The sequence below is a fragment of the Schistocerca serialis genome, chromosome 1 (assembly GCF_023864345.2).
Source record: "Schistocerca serialis cubense isolate TAMUIC-IGC-003099 chromosome 1, iqSchSeri2.2, whole genome shotgun sequence".
In the NCBI taxonomy this organism is placed as follows: Eukaryota; Metazoa; Arthropoda; class Insecta; order Orthoptera; family Acrididae; genus Schistocerca; species Schistocerca serialis.
The window spans coordinates 520,729,131-520,745,365 of NC_064638.1; the positions used below are offsets into that span (position 1 = coordinate 520,729,131).

General features: G+C 44.8%; 1 protein-coding gene across 1 annotated transcript in view; it reads right to left on the minus strand.

Moving 5' to 3' along the window:
- Positions 1–24: 24 nt before the first annotated feature.
- Positions 25–16,235, minus strand: part of LOC126486316 (uncharacterized) — a 259,900-nt gene continuing 243,689 nt past the window's right edge. The window contains exons 17-18 of the mRNA XM_050108943.1: positions 15,729–15,889; positions 25–373 (exon numbers count right to left, since the gene is read on the minus strand). Coding sequence (XP_049964900.1) covers positions 181–373; positions 15,729–15,889 — 354 coding nt within the window. The 3' untranslated portion in view covers positions 25–180. The remainder of the gene's footprint in view (positions 374–15,728; positions 15,890–16,235) is intronic.

Genomic DNA, 16,235 nt, shown 5'->3' on the forward strand with positions numbered 1-16,235 from the left:
CAAAAGTAAATTAAACAGAATAAATAAGTACTGCCACAGAATCTTATCTGTTATTGCTCATCACTAGGGAATTTGACTCGGCGCAGTTCACAGAACATGCAGGATCGTGATGGGTGAACGTCATTAAGAGGCATCAGCAGGTTTTGCACCACAGATGAGAAGGCTGTAAGATAGCCGGCCTCAGAGGCTCTCGTCCTCCTGGCGGTCCCAGGCCAGCAGGGTGTTCATGTTGGCGATGGAGCGCGTGCTCCAGGCGTCCAGCGGGTCCGGCGCCTCCTCCAGACGGCGCTCCTCCGCCGACACCGCCACCGACACCGGCGCCGCCTGCGCGGACGTCCCGCGCCTCGACGGAGTCGCCGCCGCCGGCGCCACCCTGCAACCACACTCTCGCTGCAGTACCAGCGTGCGTCTTTGGCAAAGACAGATGCTGCTTGTGGGAGGATTAAAGAAACCTTTGGAAAAAACAGAAGGGGCTGTATAAATACACTACTGGCAATTATAATTGCTACACCACGAAGACGACGTGCTACAGACGCGAAATTTAACCGACAAGAAGAAGATGCTGTGATATGCAAATGATTACCTTTTCAGAGCAGTTACACAAGGCTGGCGCCGGTGGCGACACCCAGAACGTGCTGACATGAGGAAAGTTTCCAACCGATTTCTCATACACAAACAGCAGTTGACCGGCGTTACCTGGTGAAACGTTGTTGTGATGCCTTGTGTAAGGAGGAGAAGTGTGTACCATCACATTTCCGTCTTTGATAAAGTTCGGATTGTAGCCTATCGCGATTGCGGTTTATTGTATCGCGACATTGCTGCTCGCGTTGGTCGAGATCCAATAACTGATAGCAGAATATGGAATCGGTGCGTTCAGGAGGGTAATACGGAACGCCGTGCTGGATCCCAACGGCCTCGTATCACTAGCAGTCGAGATGAAAGGCATCTTATCCACATGGCTGTAACGGATCATGCAGCCACGTCTCGATCCCTGAGCCAACAGATGGGGATGCTTGCAAGGCAACAACAATCTGCACGAACAGTTCGACGACGTTTGCAGCAGCATGGACTATTATCAGCTCGGAGAATGAATAGCCAACAGGGCAATATCGTTCTTGTGAAACACAACTAGCTTTTTATTCTCACGAAGTAACGAATACTGTCGACAGGGGACGTCAAACTGATTCCATATGCTTAGATTTACAAAAGGCTTTTGACAAGCGAGTTCTAATTGCGTGCCAGTAGAGTATCGTCTCCGTTGTTTGACTGGATTCGTGATTTTCTGTCATAAAGGTCACAGTTGGCGATAACTGACGGAAAGTCACCGAGTAAAACAGAAGTAATATCTGGCGTTTCCCAAGGAAGTGTTGCCTTCCTGATCTACGTAAACGATTTGGGAGAAAATTTGAACAACACTCTTAGATTTTTTGTATATGATGCTTTCATCTGCCGAGTGAGATTAGCTGAGCGGTCTAAAGGCGCTGCTGTTACGGACTGTGAGGCTGGTCCCGGCGGAGGTTCGAGTCCTCCCTCGGGCATGGGTGTGTGTGTTTGTCCTTAGGATAATTTAGGTTAAGTAGTGCGTAAACTTACGGCCTGATGACCTTAACAGTTAAGTCCCATCAGATTTCACACAAATTTGAACATTTTTGAACATTTGATGCTTTCATTTACTGTCTTGTAAAATAATCAGATGATCAAAACGAATCGCAAAATGATTTAGACATGATACACGTATAGTGCAAAAGTGGCAATTAACTATAAATAATGAAAGGTGTGAAGTCACCCACATGAATACTAAAAGGAATTCGTTAAATGTCGGGTACGCGATAAATCACACAAATCTAAAGGCTGTAAACACAACTAAATACTAAGCGATTACAATTATGAATAACTTACTTTGCGGGGAAAGCAAACCAAGGACTGCGGTTTATTGGCAGAACACTTATAAAACGTAGCAGTTCTACCAAAGCGACTGCTTACATTGCGCTTTCCCGCCATCTTCTGTAGTACTGTTGTGCAGTATGGGATCCGCATCAGATAGGATTGAAGGAGGACATCGAAAAAATTCGTACAAGGGCAGCTCGTTTTGTATTGTCGCGAAATAGTGGAGAGAGTGCCACGGATATGACACACGAATTGGGGTGCCAGACATTACGACAAAGGCGTTTTTAACTATGGAGGACCTTCTCATGAAATTTAGATCACCAACTTCCTCCTCAGAATGTTGGCGCCCGCCTACACAGGGAGAAATGACCATCGTAATAAAATAAGGGAAATCAGAGCTCACACGGAAAGATTTAAGTGTTCGTTTTCCCCGTGCGCTGTTCGAGAACGGAAAGTTAGCGAATTAGCTTGAACCTAGTTCGATGAAACTCTGTCAGGCACTTAATTGGTGAATTGCAGAGTAATCTTGTAGATGTAGATGAACTTCGATTCGTGTCGGTAACCTAAGAGCAAATTCAGAATGTTCCCGCAGATCGAGAGGTTTCAGTTGCTGCACCGTCTGTTTCTTGTTCGGGTACCAGTCTATTGAAGGCCGCGAAACTTTCCGCAGCGTTCACTATGTGATGGATACTGCAGAAGCGGTCGCATTAGCCTGGACACGTGCTGCATGGTCAGTTAGAGCAACAGCAACCTCGTCAGTAACTCCTACTGGTATACGAGGTGCGGCTAGAAAAAAACCGGACTGATGCTGGAAAAAACATTTATTTACAATTATTTACAATTTCATGTTATCTCCTTCAATGTACTCTCCTCCTCGGTCTCTACACCGCTCCATACTAATTTTCCACTGTTCATAGCAATGCTGCGGATCATTTTCGGTAAGTCCATACATTACTTCCGTCGCTTTTTCTTTTACTGCTTCAACAGTCTCAAATCTAGTTCCTTTCAAAGCTGACTTGACTTTAGGGAAAAGAAAAAAGTCACCGGGGGCCAAATCAGGTGAGTAGGGTGGATGATCTAAGATGGGAATGTTGTGTTTTGCCAAAAACGTCTTCACTGACAACGCACTGTGAGCTGGAGCATTGTCTTGGTGAAGGATCCATGACTTTTTTATCCACAAATCGTTCCGTTTTCTCCGTACTCGCTCACGTAGGGTAGCCAGGACGCTAATGTAGTAATGCTGATTCACTGTTTGTCCCTCTGGTACCCAATCAATGTGCACAATCCCTTTGATGTCAAAAAAAACAATCATCATTGCCTTGAATTTCGATTTTGACATTCGTGCTTTTTTTTGTTGTGGAGAACCAGGAGTTTTCCAATGCATCGATTGGCGTTTAGTTTCGGGATCGTAAGTAAAAAACCACGATTCATCGCAAGTAATAACATTTTGTAAGAAGGTGGGATCACTTTCAATGTTTTCCAGGATGTCAGAACAAATCATTCTTCGGCGTTCCTTCTGTTTAATTGTGAGACACTTTGGAACCATTTTTGAACACACTTTGTTCATGTTGAAACTTTCATGAAGAATCTGCCTAACACTTTCCTTGTCAACTCCTGTTAACTCAGACACTGCTCTGATTGTTAAACGGCGATCTTGTCGAACAAGTTTACCGATTTTTTCAATGTTTGCATCAGTTTTTGCTGACAATGGTCTGCCAGTGCGAGTGTCATCACTGGTGTCTTCGCGGCCATCTTTAAATTGTTTAAATCACTCAAACACTTGTGTTCGCGATAAACAATCATCGCTGTACACTTGTTGTAACATTACAAACGTTTCACTTGCAGATTATCCTAGTTTGAAACAAAATTTGATGTTAACACGATGTTCTTTCTGTACATTCAACATTTTCCGACGCACAGACAAAACGTCAACTACTTAAAACAGACGCCACGGGCAGACTGAGTGCAGGAGGCAGATGAAACTCTAGCAGTAGGCGGAGCGAGAGTCACGTGACAGGCCACGCGACTTTCAGCCGTATTGCATTCGTTTTATTGTTTCACCAGTACTAGTCCGGTTTTTTCTAGCCACACCTCGTAGGTGCCACAATAAGCTCACTCGCGTTTTCGAATTTCATTATAATCTTCTTATCCATTTAACGACATTGCGCTTCTCTTCAGGCCTTCCAGTCGCTGATACTCTCTCAATGCAGCACTGTAATTGTTGCCGTTCATATAAAACACTTCCCCTAACCGAGCCCGGTCTCTCTTCTCAATAACCATACTGTTCACTCACGTTATTGGTTGTCAAATGACAGCGTGGATGTCATATGGTCGTACAACCAGTGTAGAGCGCTAAATTTGTATCTGGTGACCAAAACTGGAACTGATTTTTTCCAGGGTAAATTAATGCATTGGCATATATAGCAAATTTCGCTGTCATACGATAATTACGGCCCACACTGGTAACCCGTGAGTAGCTGCGCATTAATTATAAACACCCCGTACGGTACCTAAGATAGTAGTCGTCAAAGCTTTCCGCTAGAGAGCCAGAACCGAAGTCGTGGGACAGCACATCGGGCCGCATATGTACAGATTTTGTTATTAATTGGTAACATACATAAATTAGCAAGTTGTGAACCCCGAACAGACTTTAGTAATGATCGTTGAAAGTCGGCAACATTCGGTACACCGGTTCTCTGTTTCAAAATGCTGCAATCCTCAGCGTCATCGAGGTCATTACGCGGCTGTGTTGTTTCTGTGTGAGCTGATGATACATTGATTAATAACAGTAGTTATATTTATATTTACCTGCATTGTGCAATATGGGGCATGATCACAAATATTTATAAAATGTTTTGAATGTCGATTTCCTCCAACTCATTGCACTGTATTACAACAGCCTTAATTAGTTTAATGTTCCTTGCTTCAAATAAGTATCGTATTTGAAGATGACTGCCTCTGAACGCGTCAAAAATTACGTTATAGCAGCTGAACGCTATGAGTCACGAACGCCCGTGAGCTGTCAGTGCTGGAAGACAAACATTGAAACATTCCTTTTTGTCACATCGTCTAAACCCGCATAGATCCCGAGTGAAAGCGCTAGATATTTGAAGCTTGTGACTGATTCCAAGGACTGATCGTCGATCGCTTAGTCAAACGCCCACAGCCAGCTCATACTCACCAGAAATACACTCCTGGAAACTGAAATAAGAACACCGTGAATTCATTGTCCCAGGAAGGGGAAACTTTATTGACACATTCCTGGGGTCAGATACATCACATGATCACACTGACAGAACCACAGGCACATAGGCACAGGCAACAGAGCATGCACAATTTCGGCACTAGTACAGTGTATATCCACCTTTCGCAGCAATGCAGGCCGCTATTCTCCCATGGAGACGATCGTAGAGATGCTGGATGTAGTCCTGTGGAACGGCTTGCCATGCCATTTCCACCTGGCGCCTCAGTTGGACCAGCGTTCGTGCTGGACGTGCAGACCGCGTGAGACGACGCTTCATCCAGTCCCAAACATGCTCAATGGGGGACAGATCCGGAGATCTTGCTGGCCAGGGTAGTTGACTTACACCTTCTAGAGCACGTTGGGTGGCTTCGGATACATGCGGATGTGCATTGTCCTGTTGGAACAGCAAGTTCCCTTGCCGATCTAGGAATGGTAGAACGATGGGTTCGATGATGGTTTGGATGTACCGTGCACTATTCAGTGTCCCTCGACGATCACCAGTGGTGTACGGCCAGTGTAGGAGATCGCTCCCCACACCATGATGCCGGGTGTTGGCCCTGTGTGCCTCGGTCGTATGCAGTCCTGATTGTGGCGCTCACCTGCACGGCGCCAAACACGCATACGACCATAATTGGCACCAAGGCAGAAGCGACTCTCATCGCTGAAGACGACACGTCTCCATTCGTCCCTCCATTCACGCCTGTCGCGACACCACTGGAGGCGGGCTGCACGATGTTGGGGCGTGAGCGGAAGACGGCCTAACGGTGTGCGGGACCGTAGCCCAGCTTCATGGAGACGGTGGCGAATGGTCCTCGCCGATACCCCAGGAGCAACAGTGTCCCTAATTTGCTGGGAAGTGGCGGTGCGGTCCCCTACGGCACTGCGTAGGATCCTACGGTCTTGGGGTGCATCCGTGCGTCGCTGCGGTCCGGTCCCAGGTCGACGGGCACGTGCACCTTCCACCGACCACTGGCGACAACATCGATGTACTGTGGAGACCTCACGCCCCACGTGTTGAGCAATTCGGCGGTACGTCCACCCGGCCTCCCGCATGCCCACTATACGCCCTCGCTCAAAGTCCGTCAACTGCACATACGGTTCACGTCCACGCTGTCGCGGCATGCTACCAGTGTTAAAGACTGCGATGGAGCTCCGTATGCCACGGCAAACTGGCTGACACTGACGGCGGCGGTGCACAAATGCTGCGCAGCTAGCGCCATTCGACAGCCAATACCGCGGTTCCTGGTGTGTCCGCTGTGCTGTGCGTGTGATCATTGCTTCTACAGCCCTCTCGCAGTGTCCGGAGCAAGTATGGTGGGTCTGACACACCGGTGTCAATGTGTTCTTTTTTTCCATTTCCAGGAGTGTATCTTCGAATACCACAACGTAAACATGCAAACAAGTCTTTAACACAGCTGCACCCGTTCACAGAAATCTACATCTACATTTATAATTCGCAAGCCACCCAATGGTGTGTGGCGGAGGGCACTTTACGTGCCACTGTCATTACCTCTCTTTCCTGTTCCAGTCGTGTATGGTTCGCGGGAAGAACGACTGCCGGAAAGCCTCCGTGCGTGCTGGAATCCCTCTAATTTTACATTCGTGATCTCCTCGGGAGGTATAAGTAGGGGGAAGCAATATATTCGATACCTCATCCAGAAACGCATACCTAAACAGATGCTCCTCCAGCCTAAGACAACAAGACACCTGTTCAGTTCCATCTCGAAACGGGTGCCACTGTCCCATTAACCACAGCGATGAGTACTCCTCCCATCAAACCTAATGCACAGCGGCTCCGTTGTTACAACGAGCAAAATACTCCTCTCGGACGTGTTAGCGAATTGGACGCAGTATATATATTCCCAAGTGACAGATCACGATGAAGTGCCTCAATGCATAATCATTCTTTTATTAGAACACAGAACATTTTCATTGGGTCAGCCACGTTTAAATATTATACGTACATTCAGACAGACACAGCCGGCCGCTGTAGCTGCGCGGTTCTAGGCGCTTCAGTCCGGAACCGCGCTGCTGCTACGGTCGCAGGTTCGAATCCTGCCCCGGGCATGGATGCGTGTGATGTCCTTAGGTTAGTTAGGTTTAAGTAGTTCTAAGTCTAGGGGACTGATGACCTCATATGTTAAATCCCATAGTGCTTAGAGCCATTTGAACCATTTTGAAACAAACACACACAGTAACACAATGCATATATATTGTTATTGTATCTCCTCTTTACTTGTGTCCACAGTGCTGCAATAGTTTATAAACGAATACATTTTTCCATCTGGTTTGTTTTTAAATATAGTTTTTCGGCCTAGTATGTCATTCCCAAGTGACAGATCATTATGAATTGCCTCAATGTATAATATGTAAACGTGGCTGACTCAATAAAAGTGTCCTAATAAAAGGATGATCATGCACTGCGGCACTTAATAGTGATCTGTCACTTGGGAATGGAGTCGAAATCGCTATCGGGAATAAATACATTTAAAAACAGTCCACTTGGAAAGTTGTCATTTATAAAGTACAAAATAATCTCGTGCCGTGTCTTCTTTTTTTCTTGTCGCTTCAAAAAATGGTTCAAATGGCTCTAAGCACTGTGGGACTTAACATCTGGGGTCATCAGTCACCTAGACTTAGAACTACTTAAACCTAACTAACCTAAGGACATCACACACATCCATGTTCGAGGCAGGATTCGAACGTGCGGCTGCAGCAGCCGCGAGGTTCCAGACTGAAGCGCCTAGAACCGCTCGGCCACCGCGGCCGGCTCTTGTGGCTTCTACTTGAACATTTTTGTCTCCAATGGTTTCCAAACCTTCAGTTTTCATATCGTTGGCAAAGTCCATAATAGTTCGCCGCGCATTACCTTCGACATCATAGAGGCGTTGAGTGACGAATATTCTTCTCACTTTCACGTCGGCATGGGTTGTGCAAATGATCATATTGCAAACATCACGCTCCAATGAACGGCGGCGCTTGATTTGTATCGCTCTCTCCCTGTTTCTGCCACCGTCCGCGACCCCTTCAGGCAAGAACCTGGCGGTCTCGAGCGGCAACAACTTCTGACGTCGGTCTAAGGCAGTCGGTAGGCGACGCCTCTACATATAATGAAGAACCCTAACGGCAAACTTGGCCTCTGCGGTGATTTCAAGTCCACTATCGACGCTCAATCTGTGATCGATCGTACCCAATCCTTCCTTCAAAAGACCTTCTGATCAAACTCGCAGACGGGTGCTTGTTTTCCAAAACGCATGTGGCCGATGTACGTCTCCAGCTTACACTAAAGTTTGAAACAAAAAACAAATACACACAGAGTGTATTCAATTCTGTATGCAAATAGATTCACACCAAAAATTGATATAGCAGTCAGTGAACAGAGTGGAATGCTCCAAATTTTCTGGTGTATATATTAATGAAACTTGAACTGAAAAAGCATGTTACTTTGTTTCCCAAACAACTAAGTCCAGAAACTTTTGCTCTTTTTATAATTAACCTCCTGACATGTTTTCATATTTCCGGTCAATAATGTTGTATGGAATAATTTTCTGGGGTAACTCCTATCAGAAAGAAAGCACTGATTGCACAAAAGTGAGCGGTAAGAATAATATGTGGCGTTCGTCCAGAGACGTCATGTAGGTACTCCCTCTTCAAGAAGCTAAGTATCTTAATTGCGCCGTCGCAGTATTAATATTCGCTAATGAAATTCGAAATTCGTCATAATGGATTCGTCACAATTTGAGAACAACAATGAGATCCACACTTACAACACTGGACGCATAAATGACCTTTATTACCCATTACTGAAGTTGTCATTGGATAAGAAAGGAGAAGAAACTCAAAATGTTGCAACAAAAAGCTTTGATCGTTTGCCCAATAACATAAAATTCCTGACAGGTAGCAAACATATTTTGAAATCTAACCTAAAATCTTTTCTCCTGGACAACTCCTTCAATTTCTTGTACGAGTTTCTATTTACAAACTGGTAGACTGAAAAAAGGGGGATAGAAAGGGCTTGTTTTTAAGTGTTGCTTGAGTAGAACTAAAAAAATAAGGTACTCATTTACACATAGCCTGTAAGCTGACTCATTTCACATAATTTCCATAAAAGAATCATTCAAATGAACTATGGAACATGTAACCAACTAATTAATTACGTAACTCTCTAAATTGCAATAAGTGGCGCGCATGCAATCACTGCTTGCAGCACCATGTCGTCACTCAAAAGTATCTCTTCTATTGAATGGGTCCTTCAGATCTTCGTGTCAGTCAACGGCCGGTCATTTGCATGTGCTGAATTCCCTTCCTTTTGTCATACTACTGGAATTGATCATATTTTCCCACCACCCTTCTCCCCAGCCTCCACCGGCGAAGCAGAACACTTAACACACACCTTCAACAAATACCTTGAGAAAGTAATGTCCATAGACACCAACAAAGAGGACGTCATGATGCGATTCCTGTCTTCGTACTGAACCACTCCAATGAGTGGATGTCCGAAGAGGATGCCATAATAGAGGAAATTCCTTTCTTCGTATCGAACCACTCCAATTCTCGGTCAGTCCAAGACAAAAATACCCATATCCACCACCTATGCTCCTTCTTACATCTTTAGCCTCCCACGACATATCCATCAGTTCGGTCAGCCTGGGGATTGCCAGTGTGGGTCCACACCTTTGGCCAGATGCCGGAGTAAGTACTAGGCGCAAGGAGTAAAATGCTTTTGGAGCTAAACACGAACTAGCCAATCAGCTTTGCCCCCGCAGTTCACCCTATCCTCTGGACTGAGACCAGTCTCCCACTTCGCTTCCATAGTATAATCTTAGATTTCGTCCTGGAATATCTTCATTTAAAGACGTCCCCCCACTCCTGTTATTCTTCAACAGACATCGGGGAAGCCATGGATGTGGAACCTCTGCCTTTCTTACTGCTGTTGTCCCCAGTCACCGCTCCCATCTTCAGGATGTGCACTCAGCACAGAAAAGTCACAGAGGAGTCTGCCAGACGTCAGGACTCTTCCAGTCAGAGCCTTTTGTAGCTACTTGGCCAGCAGTGGTGGCCGAGCGGTTTTAGGCGCTACAGCCTGGAACCGCGCGACCGCTACGGTCGCAGGTTCGAATCCTGCCTTGGGCATGCATGTGTGTGATGTCCTTAGGTTAGTTAGATTTAAGTAGTTCTAGGTTCTAGGGGACTGATGACCTCAGATGTTAAGTCCCATAGTGCTCAGAGCCATTTGAACCATTAAAAAGCTACCCGTCACCACCTCCGCCTTCCCGGTGTGCTGTCACCGCCAACATCACTGCCATCGGCCAGGACATTTTCGATTAAACCACCCTAATTGCATTCTCGCCTGACTAGGCATCGACTCAGTCACTGATAAGGGCATAGCACAAACGCTGACACACTGTGGCCTGCGCTATGAGGCAATTGTCTTATATTCAATCGTGCTCTCGACTACAATGTATGGCCAGTTTATAGGGACCGGAACCGGCCGTGCAAGAACACTTCGGATATTTCAGCACCTAGCGATAGCGCGAGAATCTGTCGTGGAACCCTGCCTTCAGTGGGCTGGGACTTCTACATTAGATGACATTCCTATTGCTTAGAACGGATTTGCTTTTAATCCCTGGACATTCTGGCTTAATTATCATGTTCTGTTTTGGACTTTAATTTACTCTGACCCGGCATAGATAAATTACGAACTGTTATTGTTGTTGTACTCATCATCATCATCATCATCATCATTTAAGACTGATTATGCCTTTCAGCGTTCAGTCTGGGGCATAGCTCCCTTATAAAATTCCTCCATGATCACCTATTCAGTGCTAACATTGGTGCCTCCTCTGATGTTAAACCTATTACTTCAAAATCATTCTTAACCGAATCCAGATACCTTCTCCTTGGTCTGCCCCGACTCCTCCTACCCTCTACTGCTGAACCCATGAGTCTCTTGGGTAACCTTACTTCTCCCATGCGTGTAACATGACCCCACCATCTAAGCCTGTTCCCCCCGACTGCTACATCTATAGAGTTCATTCCCAGTTTTTCTTTGATTTCCTCATTGTGGACGCCCTCCTGCCATTGTTCCCATCTACTAGTACCTGCAATCATCCTAGCTACTTTCATATCCGTAACCTCAACCTTGTTGATAAGGTAACCTGAATCCACCCAGCTTTCGCTCCCATACAACAAAGTTGGTCGAAAGATTGAACGGTGCACAGATAACTTAGTCTTGGTACTGACTTCCTTCTTGCAGAAGAGAGTAGATCATAGCTGAGCGCTCACTGCATTAGCTTTGCTACACCTCGCTTCCAGTTCTTTCACTATGTTGCCATCCTGTGAGAATATGCATCCTAAGTACTTGAAACCGTCCACCTGTTCTAACTTTGTTCCTCCTATTTGGCACTCAATCCGTTTATATTTCTTTCCCACTGCCATTACTTTCGTTTTGGAGATGCTAATCTTCATACCATAGTCCTTACATTTCTGATCTAGCTCTGAAATATTACTTTGCAAACTTTCAATCGAATCTGCCATCACAACTAAGTCATCCGCATATGCAAGACTGCTTATTTAGTGTTCACATATCTTAATCCCAAGCAGCCAGTCTATTGTTTTCAACATATGATCCATAAATAATATGAACAACAGTGGAGACAGGTTGCAGCCTTGCCTTACCCCTGAAACTACTCTGAACCATGAACTCAATTTACTGTCAACTCTAACTGCTGCCTGACTATCCATGTAAAGACCTTTAATTGCTTGCAAAAGTTTGCCTCCTATTCCATAATCTCGTAGAACAGACAATAACTTCCTCCTAGGAACCGGGTCATATGTCTTTTCTAGATCTATAAAGCATAGATACAATTCCCTGTTCCACTCATAACACTTCTCCATTATTTGCCGTAAGCTGAAGATCTGGTCCTGACAACCTCTAAGAGGCCTAAACCCACACTGATTTTCATCCAATTGGTCCTCAACTAATACTCGCACTTTCCTTTCAACAATACCTGAGAAGATTTTACCCACAACGCTGATTAAAGAGATACCTCTGTAGTTGTTACAATCTTTTCTGTTTCCATGTTTAAAGATTGGTGTGATTACTGCTTTTGTCCAGTCTGATGGAACCTGTCCCGACTCCCAGGCCATTTCAATTATCCTGTGTAGCCATTTCAGACCTGACATTCCACTGTATTTGATGAGTTTCGACTTAATTTCATCCACCCCAGCTGCTTTATTGCACTGCAATCTATTGACCATTTTCTCCACTTCCTCAAATGTGATCCTATTTCCATCATCATTCCTATCCCATTCTTCCTCGAAATCTGAAACATTACTGATCGTATTTTCACCTACATTGAGAAACTCTTCAAAATATTCCCTCCATCTGCCCAAGGCATCCACAGGATTCACCAGCAGTTTTCCTGACATGTCCAAAATACTTGTCATTTCCTTCTTACCTCCCTTTCGAAGACTGCTAATTACACTCCAGAATGGTTTTCCAGCAGCTTGACCCATGGTCTCCAACCTGTTTCCAAAGTCTTCCCAAGATTTCTTCTTGGATGCTGCAATTATCTGTTTGGCTTTGTTTCTTTCTTCAACATAACTTTCTCTGTCTACCTGAGTTCTAGTATGTAGCCATTTTTGATACGCCTTCTTTTTCCTTTTACAGGCTGCCTTGACTGTGTCATTCCACCAAGCTGTTTGCTTCGTCCTACTTTTACACACTATTGTTCCAGGACATTCTTTAGCCACTTCTAGTACTGTGTCCCTGTACCTTGTTCATTCCTTTTCCAATGACTGTAATTGACTACATTCAACTAACTGGTACCTTCCTGAGATCCCTGTTATGTAATTGTGCCTGATTTCCTTATCCTGAAGTTTCTCCACTCTTATCCTCCTACATATGGGCCTGACCTCCTGCACTTTCGGCCTCACAATCCCAATTTCACTGCAGATTAAATAATGATCAGTGTCATCAAAGAATCCCCTGAATACACGTGTGTCCCTGACAGCCTTCCTGAATTCCTGATCTATTATTATATAGTCGATGACAGATCTGGTTCCCCTGCCTCCCAAAGTATACCGGTGAATGTTCTTATGTTTAAAAAAGGAGTTTGTGATTACGAAGCCCATACTGGCACAGAAATCCAAGAGTTGTTTGCCGTTCCTGTTGGCCTCCATATCCTCTCCAAATTTACCCATAACCTTTTCATACCCTTCTGTTCGATTTCCAATCCTGGCGTTAAAATCACCCATGAGCAGAACACTGTCCTTGTCCTTTACTCTAACAACTACATCACTGAGTGCCTCATAAAAACTATCCATCTTATCTTGATCTGTCCCTTCACAATGCGAATATACTGACACAATCCTAATTTTCTTGCTAGACACTGCCAAATCTATCCACATCAGTCGTTCGTTTACATACCTTATTGCAACTACGCTGGGTTCCATTTCTTTCCTGATGTAAAGCCCCATTGTGCTATTCCTGCTTTGACTCCTGACAGGTAGACCTTGTATTCTCCCACTTCCTCTTCTTTCTCACCCCTTACCCGAATGTCACTAACAGCTAAGAAGTCCAGCCCCATCTTACTTGCAGCCTCTGCCAGCTCTACCTTCTTCCCAGAGTAGCCCCCATTGATATTAATAGCTCCCCATCTCATTACCATTTGTTTGCCAAGTCGTATCTTAGGAGTTCCTGGTGTCAGTTAGAGGTGGGACTCCGTCACCTCCAAAGGTCTGAGGCATTTTGCTCTGATTGTTGCCAGCATCATATTTAAAGTACCAGGGAAGCAGGTTGCTAGCCTTACTTGCCCCGAGTCCCATTGGGTTTTACCCCTAACGGTTGAGGGACTAACCGGTGGATTTGGTAGTCTTTGCCGCATGAGCACAAAGGTGACCACGACTCAGAATATGTCCGAGATGCCCAGCCTTATTCCAAAGTGACTGGTATCCCGACTGTTGGGACCACTTACTTGGCCACTCATATGTTGCCCGTGGTTCATGAACTAGGACATGACTACAGGAACCCATACCATGAACCACCATGTTGTACTGTGACTATTATTTCAACGCGATGAATAAATTAGCGTCTTAGTCAATTTCAATGTGAATACTTTAGTCATTACATTTGAACTCAGGATATATCATAGTACTCTGCCACTAATAGGTACGAGTGATATAGATTGGTAGTACTGCGGATCGTTTCTATTTCACAGATGAAATGTTGTTCTCTCTTAATCACAGAGAACACATCTCTGCTCAAGAGGTCTACGGCAAATTATAGACAACAGTGAAAATAATTCATCACTTTAGGAATATGAGCTGCTTTCAACTATCACTAATACTGATTACCATACTACTCTTCTTAGCAGCTGTTCAGTGATGACCACATTTCTCCATTTTTGTTTGCGAAAGAACATTTGAAGAAGGAATTCAAGGCTTTGATTTTTGTTTTACTGTTTTCAGACGTCTCAGGTATCTTGCTCCCAAGATCTTTCACGCAACCCCACAAGCAGAACTCAAGAGGATCATATCAGATAAATTACCTGTCCACAAATCAAGATTTTCTCTACCTGTGTATCTTTCATTGGACTTCTGACGGAGGTTTCCACGAGCAAGGAAGGCGGGAGGGGGAGGAGGCGCAAACTGACTTGACCTCCATCATGTTGGAAACACATACATGCACTAAGCCCAAGTCATCGGCAGTATTCTAGTGGAGTTTCGCGTTCCAACAACTTGCGCTGTACATCTATATTTGGTCGATTTTGCCTACCCTACAATTCATGCCCTACAGTGTAATAAATCAGTTTATTACACTGTATTCCGTTAACTGAGTTGTCTCACAACATGTTTGGATTCGTAACGTTCGTCTCTGGTGTTTCTTGTAGCTTCACTTGTTACATTTTCTCTTTTCCACAGAAACATCCTGAACCCAGTTCATTTACTTTTGCAGGTTAAATAAATTCCAAAAGTACGCATATCTCGAAGTTGTGTTGCGAAATAGATCGTCCATGAGCTCCGTGACCCTCAGTGCATTTTAATTTTGGAAGATCTCCAAGCATCTGTCATATTAGTGAGTTTTGGTGTAGTCTCTCTATGGTAACATCTTTGTTGGGTTCATTGCGACTGATAGGAGCTAATATGGAAAAGGAGATAAGTCTGTGGTTATTTCAACCCATTTTTAGTCAAAACCTAATACTTCGAACAAACTGACGTGGGTTATCCTCTGTGATCTGTAGCTATCTTCCATATCCTTTCTTCTTCCACATCCATTTGCATTCGTTTCGTAGTGACTCACCTACCCCTTCAAATTCACTAGTTCTCTTGAAGAACATGAGACTCGATACAAAAGAATTTACACTGAAATTTTAACAATTTGTTTAAAGGGCCTGAGAAATAATTTGGAAGTGGACAAGAAACTTTATTTATCTGAATGGTGAGGGAGAAGTCTAGTAGTATGCTAAGCTTTAACTTCATGAAGAAGACCGACATGAAACATAATTCGACGAATAACACGACGTCTGAGAATGTTAGGACCGTTCATCCATTTTCTTTGGAGCAGATCGTAGAAAGTCGAATTTGTAGAACAGACCTGTTGACTCTGGCGGTTTTCGGCCGAGGCCTGGCGGCAGTCTTGTCCCTGTCGATGCTGAAGCGGCCAACGGCTGCGTGGGCGTTGGGAAGCGCCGGCTGCGCGGCTGCAGGGGGCGGGGGAGTTTCCGCGTCCATCTCAGGAGTCCGCACTGGAGGACTCTGCAAAAACAACAACAACCCTGTCTACAGCTGATCATCAAAACCAAATGGGATCTTCGGTAGTCAGCGCTGCCTCTACTGTGGAAAATATTGGTAATGGACACCATTACAACAGACAGAAGCAGAAAAACATTCATTTTATATCGCTCTACAATGATGATTTCGTGATCGACATAAACTCAGCCAGACACTATATTAGTCAACCTCTTAAGGGGGAACACTGGTCGCTTTGTAGCGCTGTCGATACTATCGAACAGGTACGAGGCAGTCATGTCACTCATCACAGCTGAAGTAAGTCATGGCAGTGAAGATGTGGGTAAGGTATGTGCCAGACTGCTGTATGGAA